Genomic DNA, 16,160 nt, shown 5'->3' on the forward strand with positions numbered 1-16,160 from the left:
GCAGCGTGTATTATAAGGCAAAGCTTGCAAAGTATCCAAACAAGGCAGAAGACTTGTGATCCAAGCAGCCAGTAGTTCCGTTCTGCGGGGGTCAAGATCCTGCTTAGAAACGTGATAATTTCAACCTGTGTACACGATGGTGGTTTCGTTAGGTCTTCGTGTGGGTAGTTGACATGGTACATCATGGTCCCGTGGCCTTTGCAGCAAGCGTTAAGATTGACCTCAACGGATGGGCAGGATTGAAGTAGACCAAACACTTGACCAAAAGAAAAAGGAATTCTGATTGTAGATCTTCAAACGCACGTTGTTCAAGATCCGTAGTAGTGAATGTCATTCGAGTCGCGTAGTCTATCCGAAGCGGTCTTGAGCAGTGCCATCTTACATGTTTAAAGAGACCTCGCACGGGCGGCATAATGCTTGGCGTAGTACCACAACCATCCAGTTAAGCCCAAGTACACCTCTAGCAGTGCAAGCGTTGAGGAGAATCCAAGCTCGCGTATAGCAGGGGTACGTTCTTCCAGGATTGAACTACTAAGCGCAAACTACTTGCCTGAGAATGACTCAATTACTAGGCCAGAAGACGAAATCAATCTATTGATTACTAGCAATGCAATGGAGCAACTGAGAAAGTAAACTACTGCACATTTGTTCGCGGACGGAGTGCCAGTCCCGGCTCCGATGCTTCTTGCACCTTATGTTGAACATCCCTAGGCGAGCGGTTCTCCCCAGCCCGGCGAGTTTCTCTAAGCGTAGTGCCGCAAGGTAGAACCTCTACGAAATCTCCTTCCTGTATTGTACCCTCTCATTCTCCTCGTCCTCCTCTTCTTGTCGTACCAGGACGTCTTCTTTTCCTTCCACTTTGTTATGATCAGTGTACAAGTCTTCAGGCGCTTCTTCAGCACCACATAGAGCCAACGCCCTGGTCAACTTCCACTGCATCCATAAAATATCAACCGAGGGGAGGGTTAGTTTTTCGGGATCGTTTGTCGTGAAGTTGATAACATCGCCACTTCGAATGGACGCTGAAGTTACACGATTCGACTCTCAGCTTCCTCTGGTCGTCGCTGAGATCAAGTGGCTTTATCGCAAAACACGCTCCCTCCCACAAGCCATGTACGCTTGACCACAGCGCCACCAAACTGGTACAAGTCTCTGTCCCAATGGGATCTGACACTGCCTCTCTCCAGCTCTAGTTATCAACCACCCATCGTCGTCCCTTTCTTTGCACTTTACTGAAGTTAGCATTGCATCTGACATAGCATGATACTAGAGTGACTGGTAACCTACCAGTCGTTTGGCATCAGATTTTCGAATCAATGATTCGAGACGTTCGGTGTCGGCAAGCCATAGGTACGCGGCGGACGCGCGATCAAAGTTGCTCGATGAGTTCCGCCCCCCACCCCCCAGCATTCCCAGTTCAGGGTACGCAGTCTTCATGTTGGGCAATAAACATGCTCATACGCAACCTTTTATGAAAAGAGTATGACAATAGAAGATGCTCAGTCTAACACTGAGATTTCCTAATGAGGAAGAAATATAATTAATCCCACATTTTCGGAATTTATGATATAAATAGCTCGTAAGTCTTCATTGAAATGAATGATTACTATATTAGGCTATCTGGGATGATAACTGCTACTACTCTTCTTGAGGCATGAGCTCGAAGGTCAAGGTAGATGGAGAGGATAGAAAGAGAAAGAGAAGGAGGAGCGATGAGGAAGAAGAATGCTTTATATAGACCTCGAGATTCAATACAAGTATCTATGGTGAATCTGCTGCGTACTATTGATTGCAAGGATTAACAAGCCCAGGGCTGATTGACCTTTGTTTCACCGTATCAGTCTATCGCAGTTACTATTATCTAGGAATTCACTTTGATATATGCAAACCGTTTAGATCCGCCTTTACCCTACAGAGAGGACCTGCGATAAGCGCTACGAAGAAAATTACATCACTTTTTTTCTATTTTCTCATGCTTTTATCTCCAGTTTACACATTCAAGTGATATACTAGTTTCAGAGCTCGCTCAACGCCCTAGATTCAAAAAGTCTTCCAGGAATAGAATGGCTGGCCGTCTGTTTTGCTTGGGGAGGAGTGGGAGACCGCTACCAAGGCACTTTGAGCCGCACCCGCCTCCGATTTGGTCCTACGTGCGAAAATGTGTAGTAATGTTTACTATATTTGTTTCATCATGGGATGGGTTGTGGTAGATGAGAAATCAAGATGTACTTTATTCGGGTACAGCACAGAAATCGACACTGTCTTCCCCTCATATGTGTTGTTCGTGTCTATAGCGGACAGAAACTTCCGTCCGACTCTCATCGTATTATGCCGCCTCCCAAGCCGCGATTTCCATCATCTGATAGGATAGGATACTTGATTTGCAAGAGCATGATGAGAGACTTATGCGTCCAATATCTGCAGCAGTGATTTGTTATAAGTTTACTCGATCGTCCGAATTGGGAAGCTAACCCGACCTAGTTGTCGATCAGTTGGATTTCTTATGTAACTGGTGCATTCATCGCCCTCCAACAATCGAAGAAGGGGGTCAGCGACCCGTTTTATGCCTGGTGATGGGTTGTATCCTCGGTTGACATATGAACATATGAAATTCTTATCGATGCCTATTTGCCTTACTGCAATACCCAGTTCCGTGCGATGTATGGCCCGAGTTGTCTTCTTAATCATGGGTCCATCAACGGGCTCTATGATCAAGGAAAAGCTTGCCTCTTCTTTTTAATTGCCATTCATTGTGACAATTTAAGCCATATTCCTCATGTAGCATGTGAACATCTCATCGTCTACCGCATTGCTTGTCGTAAGGACCTCCTTGAGAGCCCCCCCACACCCCATTTCTTCCATATGGTCGGAGTCATTTCCACACAGAGTATCTCGCTAATACGACCTGGAAAGTCAGCAATATCAATTTGTATTTGTCATTTTGGTGGCTGTGAATTCGTGTAGCCGCCATTCTTAGGTCCACCACAGATGTCATTACCCCGCTCGAACTGCAGTCTTGGCACATTGGGAGTGAGGCTGAATTCTCAGTTAGAATCGTAAGTTGTATTGAGCATGACCATTAGCTTCATTGGTAGGCCTAGCAAATGCCGAGCCAACAGTGAAAAATCCCATTTAGGAAGGTAGGTTCTGGTCGCAAATATCTGTCTGATGGCTGCAAGGTCGTACTACAGCTACTATCCTAAGGCCAGATGTCATGATAAACTTGGCAAGCTTAAGTTTGGGCTGGACCCTGAGCTGCAGCATAATCTGATAATAATAAATTTTACTAACCTTGAACTGTCGAAGTAACCCAAAGAAGCAGTCCCGATGACCCTTTGGACGCAGAAGAGAGGGACACAGCGTATCATAGGGTCACTTGCTACCCGTGCGACTAGTGATGAATCCATTTTAGTAAACACTAGCTATAAGCACACAAGGAGGTACCCAGAAACGGTGCAATCAGGTTGCATTCCGAATCTCCGAGAGGCGTCCGAGGCGTCCGGGTCCGGGCCGTTAACCCTGCATGAAAAATGTAGGTAGTTAGGCAATCAATAATCGACGCGATTACTATGGGTCGTAACCAAATGCCGAGTGGCCATACAGCGCTCAAAGTGCCGTGCGGAATTGGAGTTATTCTCTCTTGTGTGCCTTCCTCAGCCTCAACGCCCTTCCCCGCACGGCGATCAGATACCTTGGTGGACCCTTGCAGTTGTGCCTTTATGAATTCATTTGTTGCTTCCGGAGCTATGACTTGCACGAGGCTGAAGGGCAAATCGGGTAGGTGACAACGTTGATCGGCCACTTGTTCAAGTTTGCTGCATAACGATGACGTTGCTTCTCTTGGTACTGGTGGTGGTCTTTGGTAATTCGACTTTATGTCATTATCAAAGGTCTACCATAAGCTACCATTTGACAGCATCGATGGTCTAGTAGGGCATAGGCAAAGTACTTTCTGTGGATTAGAAAAGAAGCCAACGTATAGTATCGGATGCCCGAGGCAATGACACGATATCAGCTAATGTCGCTCTTCTCCACCAGCAAATTCCAAATCTCATAGCTAGTGCTGAGACTTCGTATCGACGAATAAGAAGTCTTAAATTATATACTCCATGTACGAGGTGGTATTCTCACATGGTGGGCACGAATATGCCGCATACCCGTGGCATTCCGATTGTGACGATGATCGCACATAGAGAATGATCCTCAGGAAATTATCAGCAGTGTGCTATATTGCCTTAATCTCTTACGGATAGTTATGGCGTAGTGGAAGTGTGTCTTCATTGCTATTCTTTAAGGAAAAGCCTTTGTTTGACTGATACAAATATGCACCTTGATGGTCTCTTTGAACTTGATGTAAATCATTTATAGTCATCTTCATTAACAGTAAAGCGCATAGCTAGCATGAAGGGCGCGGATACATTCTTGGTGCGGTACCTGGCTCGAATATCACGATAGAAGCCACGTCTCAAAGCCAAGCAGTCCTAACCTCTTAATCTGTCAGTACGAAAAAGGCATGCCGGGGTATACTTCGGGGTGCAGTTCCCGCCCGACACTTGAAGATTTTGATAATGTAAAATGAATTGAGTTTGTATACTGACTCGCATATGAGAAAACCAAATGAGCCTCATATGCCCAGCCCATTTGCTATATGCTGACAGTGCCTGAGCCACCACTATAGTAGTCGAGGATGGCTAAATTCTGCTTTCCCATTAGCTCATGACCATGAAGAACGTCAATACCAGACGTACGAGGTACCTTGACAGGCAGCCGCACTATCCAGAGCTGATAATAATCAATGCACTGAGTGAGTTTAGCGGGTGATATTGGACGCCTTAACCCTGACATCTTGGAGGGAAGAAAGACACAGCCTAGTCATATGTGTGTCGATCAGAAGCAGTCATGGGGCATGCTGACCAGGATGCTACACTTATCTCTGAAATGGGAAGACAGCCTTATCACAGTAGCAAGAAGAGTCCCAAAATCTATAAATGCAGCCATCATTCCGGCCATCAAGCTCCAATTTCAACTCAAGTCTTCAAGCCTTGACGACGACTACCTCAATAATCCAACGAATCCTTACCACCTAACTCATATATCTCACTTCATAACATCCATCAACATGCGCTTCGTTACTCTTATCTTTGCTGCCCTCGCCGCTGGCCCTCTGGCTGCCCTCGCCGCTCCTGCACCTGCAGACAATGCAGCAAGCGAGAAAAGCTGCCCATCTGGCGACAAGATTAACTGCGGAGTGAGTTTTATATTCAAGTCTTCTTGTTGCCCTCTTGCTTCAGATATCGAGCTGCAGATATTGATGTCCATTGACAGGGCTGCAATGGCACCAGCTGCCAAATCGGATTCAACAACTAGTGAGTTTCACCACCGAGATTGCATCTTTCATGAAAAATACTCGTGAACGAAGAGCACACACTGACAGTAGTGGTCCCTATATAGTCCCTGTGATGAGGGCAGTGTATGTTATAGACACCCAGTTTCGCTCAGTCGGGCCCTACCTACCTACTATATCCATGAACTTTTCATCCTCAATTTTGTTTTAACTTTGCTGACAATTTTTTCTTAATCACAGTGCACTGCCCAGAGTGGAGGTGGTGATGGGAAGGACTGCTGGGATAACAACTACGGTGGAACCAGACACGTCGTTTGCCCCGGAAAAGCTTGAGCTAGATCTGATATATGCTCTGAGTCAGAGGAACTCCCCATGGTATACTACAGTATCTAGGAGGATGATCTCGTGGTGGTATGGGTGGTATTGAATGGGGCCTGGTTGTAATTGAGGGCATGCCCGAGGTTTGACGTCTCTGTTGCAAATGTTTTTCATGAGTTTACGATCTGTTAAGAGGCAAGAGGTCAATGGCGCCAGCTTCTTGTCCTATTTGAAACGCTCTTTATGAATTCTATGAGTTGTCTTTATGCCAATCAAGTGCCTGTTTTGAACCCGTATGATGTGCAACGAGTAAACGTAACCGCAAACAATATCTTTCAAGGGTTACTACTCGTGTTAAATTATGATACACCACCTCTACTTCAGTCTCGATTGAACATGACATGACGTAAAGGGCAGGTTCGGGGTTTACAATCAAGAACTCTGTCCGCTGGTTTCCTCCCAGTTAGACCCAGTTATGTAGACACGAAGGCGGCTTGGACACCGACGTTCAATAGTACTACTCTGTTGGCGCCCGCTATTTGGACTTCATCTATAGAGTATGGTCGGACGAAATAAAAGTAACTTAACTGAAACTGGCCCTGCCCTACAGCCAGGCTAGGCAATTAATCGATTGCCACATATTTTGTTCATTTGTGACGCTTAATGATTCACAAATCTACTATACGAAGGTTACACTTAGTCGGACGGGTCGAGCTTGCCGCATCCCCATCGGCCCCACCGGCTCCGCCGGTTGCATGGGGTATCGCCACCTTGGTTCCTATATTACCGAGAAAATAAGACTATAAGTTTACTACTACCGATACATGAACTGGGTGTATCAGTGACATCAGCATCTACACTTTATACAGCTTTTTCACAAACATAGGTTCCCGCGAAAATTTCGGTTTATACCCTCTCTTCCAAAATGAGCACCGCTGGACCTAAGTATGAGACATTTGAGACCGACGTCGACGGATATACCCGTATCAAAAACATATACATACCCATGCGCGATGGGATTGAGCTTTGCGCCGATGTGTTTCTCCCTTTGACCGCATCGAAAATTGGAGAGAAGGCGCCTGTGATTTGCAGCATGGGTCCTTATGGGAAGGACAACCATGCCTCTACGTTTGGACTCCCTCATTCGCCTATTTATGCAGAAATGTATAAGCACATCAAGCCACTGGGCCCCGATGCTTGCTTTGAATTATGTGATCCATCTATCTGGGTACGAGACACCCCATTACTAGGCTAAACTTCCCTTGTGCTTATTTCCTACCCTTTAGTGCAAAGAGTACAATTATGCGTTGGTTCGTGTTGACAGCCGTGGCATTGGCGGCAGCCAAGGGAAGCTTGACCCTTTCGGCTTGGAAAGATCAGTGCAGATTCAAGCAGATGCAGAGGGACAAGGTATTGATCTCCACTCACTACAGATCCATATGGCTAATTCGGATCCTCTTACTCCCTCAGATCTCTACGATATCGTCGAATGGGCTGCCGTTCAGCCATGGTCATCCGGAAAAGTGGCATACTCCGGAATCAGTTACTACGGAATGGTAGGATATTGGGCCGCGATGCAAAAGCCACCCCACTTAAGCTGCGTCGTATCATACGAGTCTGCATGCGATATGTACCAAGCGTCAAGACGAGGCGGTATCTACAGTGACAATTTCCAATCTCATTGGTACCGGAACCTAGTCATCCCGTATCAAGGAGGGAAGAAAGAGGGTCACATAGGAGAAGCAGAATTTGCAGCCAACCGGGTTGACTTTCCAAAGTTGCTCGCAGAGACTGAGTATCCCACCGATGGTGTCTGGAAGGTTTTGAAAAGAGTTCGCAATCTTTCCGATATTGAGGTCCCATTCTATCTTGCTGGAAATTGGACGGATGCTGAGCTTCATTTACCTGGCAATATTCGGGCCTTTAACGCCATCTCGTCAGAGTACAAGTGGCTTGAAATGCATACTGGAAATCATATAAGTGCGTTCTATGAGCCGGCGCATCTGGAAATGCAGAGAAAATTCTTGGACTTCTTCCTCTTCGGCAAGGATAATGACATGCTTGATGTTCCTCGCATTAGACTTCTTCAACACCACGGCACAAGCACCTTTTATCGTGAGAACGAAACATCCTTTCCTCCAGCTGATGCGGAATATGTGCCCTTTTACTTCACCCCAGAGAAAAGAATCGCCCCTAACAAACCAACCGGCCCAAAGACCTCCTTTAAATATGAAGGCTACAGCGAGAACCTCCACTTCTCCCTCGAAAGCCCATTCCCCGAGTCCTTCGAACTACTAGGCTCACCATACCTAGAGCTTGAGGTCAGCACTACAGCCGAAGACATGGACATCTTCATCTATCTACGCGCAATAAATGCAGAGGGTGAGAATATCATTCTACACGGCAACCACGGCGAACCGATGGACACTTTTGCAAGAGGCTACTTCCGTCTTTCTCATCGTGATGAAGTCGCCAAAGGTTTCATTGAAGATAAGGTCATTTCACAACCAGCTGTTGCCAAGTCGGAGGTCGTTCCGGGCCAGGTTTACTCTGTGCTCATTCCTTTGTATCCTGCTGCATTTCTGTTTGATCAGGGCCAGTCACTCAGCATTGAGATTGGGTCGGTGGATACCGCCAGTACTATTGGACCTATGCGACATGAGGGCGGAGATCGAGTGAAGGGGAGATTTTCTGGGGATAACGTCATTATTTCTCATGGGAAGTTGGTTCTTCCTCGGCTGAGACGGTGATATGTGTCTTCGATGTTGGATTGGTCATTTACTTGTCAATATATATAAATAGGACTATTATTTATGAATCTTGAGTCGGCATATGTTGATAGATGAGTAGATAGTACTACACGGGTTGTCCAATTGTGTGTGATAGCTTACTTGCGCTGGTCATTTCTAGAGTCCATGTTGAATGGCTATGCCTCGATCTCCAAAAACTACGCTATCAGGAATCTAGGCGTTCCAGAAGACACAGTATTTAGCCGCGTGAGCGCTTCAGTTTACTGTGAGGGGGAAAAAAAGCAAATGAAAAAGAAAGAAAATTTGATAGCTAGCATGTTGAACACTAAGTAACACTAAGGGTTCCTCCCACGCTGTAAGCACAACTATATGTCAGTACAGAGCAGTATACTTCGCGATACACACCCTAACCATAGCGCAATTCTGATTCCATCTTAAAGGGCTGTCTTTTCGGATCAAACTGCCAAGCGTCAGCCATTTTCATCACAACCAAGCCCTTAGAGCAACGCAACAACTTACCTCAATTCCCTCACTCTGATCCAACACAACAGCACGCTCACCAAACCCGATCCAAGTTGCTGGTAGATCCAATATTCCAGCATTCTCAGCTTCAAATATTCCCTGAACCTTCCGCACAGCACTAACCGACTCCTTCCCCCGTAGCACAATCATAAACGCATAATAAGCAGGAACCGACCTCCCACCCCGAAAGTAAGCACTAAGATCAAAGCCCACCTCAGTAGGAACATTAACCACCAACTCTAGCACTTCATGAGAGGCATGTTGCTTGAGAAGAGATGCGAACTTATCGATCATATCTCCATTCTTTTCCCCGGAATGCTGCGCATCACTTAACGCGACAAAGTACATGCCAACGAAAGAACGCTCCCGTGTTGAAATCGCCGACTCAATAGCTGTCAATGGAACCACCTCCTCTTTAACAAACATAGGCATCACAACACTAAAATCCGAGAAGTTCGCTCCATCAGGTCCTACTTTGGTCCTGGCCCACTCAGAAACAAAGCTCTGAATCATGTGTTCCTCCGAAGAGAAATAGAGCTCTGTGAGACCATCATTGAAGGCCCATGTTGGGTTGGCGTTCGGTATTTTTTGAGATGGGTCGACGTGGTATGCGGTGTCGAGGAAGTGGGTTTGGAAATATTTCCTGGCTTGGATGTAAGTGGGGTGTCTTTGTGTGTGTTTGTCTGGATGGGGGAGGGTAAATAACATACAAGGGCGTTTCAGATGGACTAGGGCCTTTACTTAGGGCCCCATGTACTCGGTAGTGGTAATCGAAGAATTCTTCTCTTGTCAAGCCGGCTTTTCGCCGCAGGGCGATTAGTTGTTTGATGATGGGCATCTTGGGTACGTGTGGGTAATGGGATTGTGGGACATGTATTTTTTGGGTCGGGTGGTATGACCAGGCGGGTGGTATTTATTCATTACATGCTCTTGAGGCCGTAGATAATGGAGCTACAATGGTGTAGAGGCGAAACGTCCACGGTCTACGAACGTTACTCGTCAAGCGGGCGCTGCCGATGGAGCCGGTGGGGATATTTCTCGGCTTTGCCGATGGGGTTTGCCGCAACGGGGCCGCCTGTGTACTGGGCCGATGGCGGGGTGCCGGCAAGGAAGTCATGATCAACTAACTTAACAGTATAGTTCCACGATTACGCAGAGAGGCTCCAATTTCTATAGGTTTCTTGTCGGGTGGAGAAGGCGGGATGACGTGGTGACCAGAGGTTTGCTCCGACGGGGAAGGTCTGAGGCGCTCAACTGTACAGTATGAATAGCCCTTGAGATTTTTCATCCGTATTATCTACATCTACCCTTGCATTAGTCAATCTGCGCTTGACCGAGCTACCCTACAATGCCTCCTGAAGACGAGAACACAGCTCTGTACGTCGATGAAGGGGTGAACTTCTCAGTCCAACGAGACCAGGAAATCCCTACTCCAGCTGATGATGAAATCCTTATCGAAACGCAATTTTCTGGAACCAATCCCGCTGATATCAAGCATGCCACGCTCCTAGGCATTTATCCCGCAGTCCTTGGATATGACTTTTGCGGCACAGTGCTCAAGGCTCCTCCCAGTTCAGCATTTCAGCCAGGAGACCTAGTTGCTGGATACACACCCACTGGAATAAACCGACCGCCCCGATACGGTACCCATCAACGATACTTGGCATGTCCCGAGGATATGGTCTTCCCAGTCCCTGCAGCACTCCCACCACACCATGCTGCGAGTTTGACGGTGGTGGCCATGACTGCTGCGGATGCTATATTTAATATCTTCAACCTCCCTCTGCCACGGCATGACAATCAAGCGAGAACTACGAAGCCCTTGTTAATTTGGGGCGCCTCATCGAGCGTTGGTCTTTGTGCTCTCCAGCTCGCTCGTGCAAGTGGTATTCATCCGATTATCGTCACTGCTTCCCCAGAGAGACATTCCCTACTACAGGAGCTCGGAGCCACTCGCTGCTTTGACTACAAGTCTTCCAGTGTTATTTCGGATATTAAAGCGACCGTGAGAGATTCTCAGTGGGGTCCATTGACATGCGGATTTGATGCAGTGGGGAGCCAAAAGGGAGGTGTCGGCTCCGCACAGCTAGTTGCTGAGTGCTGTTCGGAGGATGCAACGCTTGTATCTGTTGTTGTTCAGAGTGACTCCAAATTCAAGATGCCTATTGCCACGCCGAACATGGATGTAGTTATCAAGGTCCAGAATGTGCCATTTCCGATCACGATCCCTGCAAGACCGGCAGGTTATCAGCGTGCGTGGTGTGCGCTGACCTGGGCTGTGGAGAATTATGGTGTTGATTTTCGACTTCCTTCTGTCGATTTATTTGAAGGGACGGCAGAAGAGGCGTTAGAGGAGTTGAAAGCGATAGCAGATGGAGGAAGGTTTGGGAAGCTAGCGTTAAAGCATCCACTACAGTAGAGTTGCGATTAGGCATCTGAAATTAGTCGATCGACTTGTATAACTCTGTGTAATCAGAATATATTTCAAGCTCAGCAATACTAATAAGTGGAACTTCATTACCAAAATAATGATGTATCATCGAACAAGGCCATATAGTTATTGGATGTTGCTGTTTACCTCGGTTGAAAGCGATGAATGAGAGAATGTGGGGTGGCGGGATGTGGAGGCTTGCGTCAGTGAACCCGGACTCGTACGGCTCGTGGTTTCCGAGTCTGCAACTGGTCCTCCTACTTCACCAACCCAGCATCTGTACTCGAGTATGGAAGCCCCGACAGCAGATGGGCCGGACCCGTCGGGAAGATGGGCGTGTGAATTCTGTCCAGAGAGCTTTGCTCGAAAAGAGCATCTTCAACGACATGAATTCAGCCATCTCGGATTGAAGCCGTTTCGATGCGACGTGTGTTCTCGCATGTTTTCTAGAAGGTTTGTATCCTCATCATATAGCTAATCTCACTGATATATCATTGAGAATATTAACTGTTGCAGGGATACTCTGAGGAAACATCAAGCCACTCATTCGAGAGAAAGTGATGGTGAAGAACCACCTTGCACCCGCAATCGTCGGCGGTCCCAAAAAGCATGCCTGAATTGTGCCAAGGCAAAGCAACGCTGCAATGGCAAGTCGCCGTGTCGTAGATGTGTTAAGCGAAACATACAATGTGCATTTCCAAAAGCAATCTCTACACTGGAGGATCCTCCACTATTAGAGACGCCGGAGTTTATTCATTCTACGCTCCTCCTGGATGACAATCCTACACTCATCTCAAGTGGCAGTGGCGATCATGCCACCTTCGACGAACATCATGTACGATCATTCGAAGACTTGGCAGCTACTACGAGATCTGACGAGCAACATCGAGAAGATCTCAGCATGTACCTTGCCGGTCACCCCGGTGAGAACGCTATCCATCCACATGTGTTATCACTACCTAGCCAAGGGTTAGGCGACGCCATGGCAGTGGACATGAGCATAAGTCTACCGTCAGGAGGATCAGTCACTTCAATCTCCACCCGGGAAGATAACGATGAACTTCCCTCGTCGCAAAGTGATTTCTCCATGCCAGAAGAGCCTCATGCTCATCGTTTCTGCTGCACTCTGTTTCCAGAGACTCGGCCAGATGAAGACGTAATTGCAGCTGAGAATTGTGGGCATGTTAGACCCATAGCAGACAATCTATATCGACAGATCTGTGATTTCTGGAAGAGCCAGCAATGTTCCTCGTGTGCATCACCTTTCATCAGCCTTTCCTTCTTGAACGCGATGGTCCAGCTCTACTTCGAGCACCATGACCCCTGGATGTCTTTCATTCATCCGTCATCTTTCGACACAGAAGACGCCTCATGGGTTCTTATATTAGCGGTGGCATCTATCGGGTGCCAATACTCTAATGTGGAGCGTTCGGAGCTTTATGTTTTAGGTCTACAGGACCTTCTACAGAAGGCGCTTCCGAAGGATGTAAGTTGCCTTAACTTCACTATCTGCTTCAGTGTAGCTGACTCGCTAGGCCACGGAAACTATTGCCCTTGACCAGATGACACTTGCACAGTGTCTTCTTCTACGCAATACAGCTCTCCTGTTCAGCGGTTACGAAGATGAGATTCTTACGTCTCAGTACCAGAGGAACATGCTCACTTCAGTGGCTAAATCAGTTTCTGCCAACGTTGCTGAAAGTATACCTTCTCTAGATGATTTGGACCCATATGAAAGGTGGCGTCGCTGGGTGGGGTTAGAGTCTCAGAGAAGAGTTGTCTACTGCATTTACGGTGAGAACACTTGATAGTACCTCGGCATCACATGACTTATTTGAACGATACAGTGATCGAATGCTGCTATTGGATATTCAAAGATGCCCCTTCATCAATGACTCTCGACGATTTCAAGATAGCTCTTCCATGCCGAGACAAGTTATGGACATCCAATTTCGAACAATGGCAGGAATGTCTACCAACAAGACCAGGTGAGCAGCCATTAAACCAACTATTTCATTACTTTGCTTTTCTATTATTTCATCTCCAACTTCGAGAGATCTAACCTAGTATAGAATCAAAAGACAGGCCGAGTCTGAAAACCGCATTTTCTAACCCAGACTTACTCGACAACCTCCTCAACGACAACTCCGGCCTCAGCAACCTAGTAATACTTCTAACATTCAACGTCGAAGAAAGGCGCCTCTTACGATCCACCCAGCCATGGTTCGCAGCCGACATGGCCACAGGCCTCAACGAGCGGAAGCTATATAAATGGCCGGACGAACTAGTATCCTTCCGAACAGCTCTAGACGATAAATGCGACCCTACAATCAAACGTTTCTCTATGCTCACACCCATAGTAAACAATGCACCTACCTTCCTGAAAGTGATGTTCCACGTCACCAACATACTCCGACGCACACCACTACGCTGTCTATACGCCTTGAGCGGATGGCAAGTCACAGTGGACCAGATGACCGCCGCTGCTACATCCCTATCACACTGGATGCAGCAGAATCCGACACTAGCCCGAGAAGCCCTTCTACAGGCGACTACGTTATTTGGAGTTCTCTATGACGAGACCACAGGACCAGGGAGTCACCACTTGGCCTTTCTCACCGCGGGTCTCTATATCTGGGCGTATTGTATCGTGGGCGGAGAAGACAGCGCTACAGGAGCGAACGGAACACGGAAAATCAGTCAACGCCCGCTGAGACCTGATAAAGGTGTCCCAGATGATGTGAAAAACTCCTGGATCCAAAGCACCCTTGAAGCTCCTGTATATGTCAAAGGAGTGGGTATTTTGAACGGCCCGGAGAGTGCGATTCGTGTTCTTAAGGGCTTTAGACTCGCCTTGTCGAGCCATAGGTCTTGGCCTTCGCTTCGGCATGGGTTGATATACTCTATTTCGGAGGTCATAGATGGTAGGTTTGCGTCGCTTAGCCCGGAGTTGAAGTCTAGTGGGTGGAGGAAGAACGTGGATAGAGAAACTCGAGCATAGATACACGCGAATGATTCAAAGACATGGGATTTTTTGTCATTGTTCTCATGAGTGGAATTTAGCGGTGCTTTCCGCTCTATGACGCGTCAGGACCGAACAGCAGCTTGACTCGCGCAGACACAATACAATGTCCATCCTCCTTTCGATTTATTCTAACTATAAACATTTGCGCATCCCCTTCCAGTGCTTATATAATGAATGGATGTAAGGGGTAAGATGTTATGCTCCCTGTCGGGTGCAGCGGCCCGATGCACGTCCAGTGCAGGTTGTGTTGATGCAGACCAAAATGGCGCATTGGGGTTTATCGTGCAGACTAATATAATAACTATAAATTGTGAGACTATTTGACGTTCGATGTGTACTTTTTATGACTTATATCTATTGGCATTGGGGGTTTGGTAAAGCATCATGGCTGTTGAGTTAGAGTGCTAAATGCGTGCGGTATTCGGGAGGGAACGCACTGATATATATCTTTACTAAAGGTTACTAGAAGTATTTACCAACTAATCATGCCACACAATAGATTGTCTGCTCACTAGATGCTACTACCAGTAGTCTCTGAACATGCTCAGTAGTAGTACTAATGCCATATGAAAATTTCATGTACATGGATTAGTAGACTACTACTCCTCTATCCCGAGCGTGAAGTTCTGCATCGAGAGCATTCTCAAAGTATCCTCCAGTTCCATGGTATCGTACTCCGTATGTGTAAAGAGCCTCGAGACAGAAATACACGCATCGAGGTTTATCCATCACCATAACAAACTACGTACTGGAATTTGCTTTAATATGAACTACAGATCCAGAAGTAAAGATCAATTCATATTGTCCTAAGGGCTACTACTTTACTACAAAGAATGGTTAGGGAAACAAGTACATCGTAACTCTCAAGTTCACATTAACTACTAATAATTAAGTGTCCGACCAGTCCATAAACCGAGCCAGCGCTGTGGAACTTTTCGAATCGCTAGGCCGTCCCCCAACCAAAGACAGGTTGTATAAATATATCGAGGTTCAAGCCAATATCCTAGTCATCATACACTCCCTGGGGCTATAAGCCATCTATCGGTAGCAGCGAGCGCTGAGAGCGGGGTTGTGGTGGGCGTGAACGACATCAGGGATGTCGACGGTGACGGGAAGGTTGTCGCCGCCGCAGTTGTGGTCACTATTATCATCTTCGTTAGATATTTGCTCTTTCCGGATTGGGCTTCGAGAAGATGAAAACTCACAAGTAGATGTGGCAGGTAATGCCAGGAACCTGCCTGACGGAGTGAATTTCGCCGGTGACGCTGTATTCGGTCGGACATTAGGAGTTGATCATGGTTGTGTGGTTTGGGGTTGGAGTTACTCACGAAGTGAAGCAAGAAGCATCACCGTCGTTGAAGGTAGGGGGGCCGTGGAAGTAGTCGAGGGGGTAGACGGAGGCCTATGCTTGTCTTAGTATATCCAAAATCGAAATGCATTGGTTCAAATGGGATGGATGTTACCTCGATGTTCTCCTGAGCAGCGTTGTCCGCAGCCAGAGCGGGGACAATGGCCGCGACGGCCAGAGAAAGGAAGGTAGTGAATTGCATTTTGATTGTTTTGGAAGAGATGTGTTGGCTGCTAGACTGCTTTACCGTTGATGCTGCTGATGGATGAAGAGAGATATTGTGGTCATCCAGCTGGATTTTATATTCAATTCTTCAAGGGAGAGAAGGAGGAAATAAGCGAAGGCGTTGGCATCTTCATAGCATGCCTGGATATAGCTGCGTGGGGTGCATGCATGGCTTGATTGGATTGTGCCTGGATACT

At 47.0% G+C, this 16,160-nt stretch overlaps 6 protein-coding genes across 6 annotated transcripts; 4 read left to right on the top strand and 2 right to left on the bottom strand.

Annotated features, from left to right (window-relative positions):
- Positions 1-5,119: 5,119 nt before the first annotated feature.
- On the top strand, positions 5,120-5,677 carry AtWU_09828 (uncharacterized protein; the record flags this gene model as incomplete). Its single annotated transcript, XM_035504934.1, has 4 exons — positions 5,120-5,248; positions 5,326-5,366; positions 5,452-5,470; positions 5,585-5,677. 4 exons carry the CDS (start codon positions 5,120-5,122, stop codon positions 5,675-5,677), a joined length of 282 nt encoding a protein of 93 aa, XP_035360827.1.
- Positions 5,678-6,587: 910 nt separating this feature from the next.
- On the top strand, positions 6,588-8,412 carry AtWU_09829 (CocE/NonD family hydrolase; the record flags this gene model as incomplete). The annotated part of the gene is made up of 3 exons (XM_035504935.1): positions 6,588-6,890; positions 6,949-7,072; positions 7,133-8,412. The coding sequence occupies 3 exons, from the start codon at positions 6,588-6,590 to the stop codon at positions 8,410-8,412; spliced, it is 1,707 nt and encodes a 568-aa protein (XP_035360828.1).
- Positions 8,413-8,818: 406 nt separating this feature from the next.
- AtWU_09830 (EthD domain-containing protein) lies at positions 8,819-9,772 on the bottom strand (the record flags this gene model as incomplete). Its single annotated transcript, XM_035504936.1, has 3 exons — positions 8,819-8,872; positions 8,932-9,577; positions 9,645-9,772. 3 exons carry the CDS (start codon positions 9,770-9,772, stop codon positions 8,819-8,821), a joined length of 828 nt encoding a protein of 275 aa, XP_035360829.1.
- Positions 9,773-10,282: 510 nt separating this feature from the next.
- AtWU_09831 (zinc-binding alcohol dehydrogenase family protein) lies at positions 10,283-11,353 on the top strand (the record flags this gene model as incomplete). The annotated part of the gene is made up of 1 exon (XM_035504937.1): positions 10,283-11,353. One exon carries the CDS (start codon positions 10,283-10,285, stop codon positions 11,351-11,353), a length of 1,071 nt encoding a protein of 356 aa, XP_035360830.1.
- Positions 11,354-11,654: 301 nt separating this feature from the next.
- AtWU_09832 (cytochrome P450 family protein) lies at positions 11,655-14,366 on the top strand (the record flags this gene model as incomplete). Its single annotated transcript, XM_035504938.1, has 5 exons — positions 11,655-11,818; positions 11,882-12,851; positions 12,901-13,159; positions 13,213-13,353; positions 13,438-14,366. 5 exons carry the CDS (start codon positions 11,655-11,657, stop codon positions 14,364-14,366), a joined length of 2,463 nt encoding a protein of 820 aa, XP_035360831.1.
- Positions 14,367-15,428: 1,062 nt separating this feature from the next.
- On the bottom strand, positions 15,429-15,940 carry AtWU_09833 (MFS general substrate transporter; the record flags this gene model as incomplete). Its single annotated transcript, XM_035504939.1, has 4 exons — positions 15,429-15,531; positions 15,596-15,655; positions 15,719-15,792; positions 15,854-15,940. 4 exons carry the CDS (start codon positions 15,938-15,940, stop codon positions 15,429-15,431), a joined length of 324 nt encoding a protein of 107 aa, XP_035360832.1.
- Positions 15,941-16,160: the final 220 nt, after the last annotated feature.

Source organism: Aspergillus tubingensis (genome assembly GCF_013340325.1).
Source record: "Aspergillus tubingensis WU-2223L DNA, scaffold_11, whole genome shotgun sequence".
Lineage (NCBI taxonomy): Eukaryota > Fungi > Ascomycota > Eurotiomycetes > Eurotiales > Aspergillaceae > Aspergillus > Aspergillus tubingensis.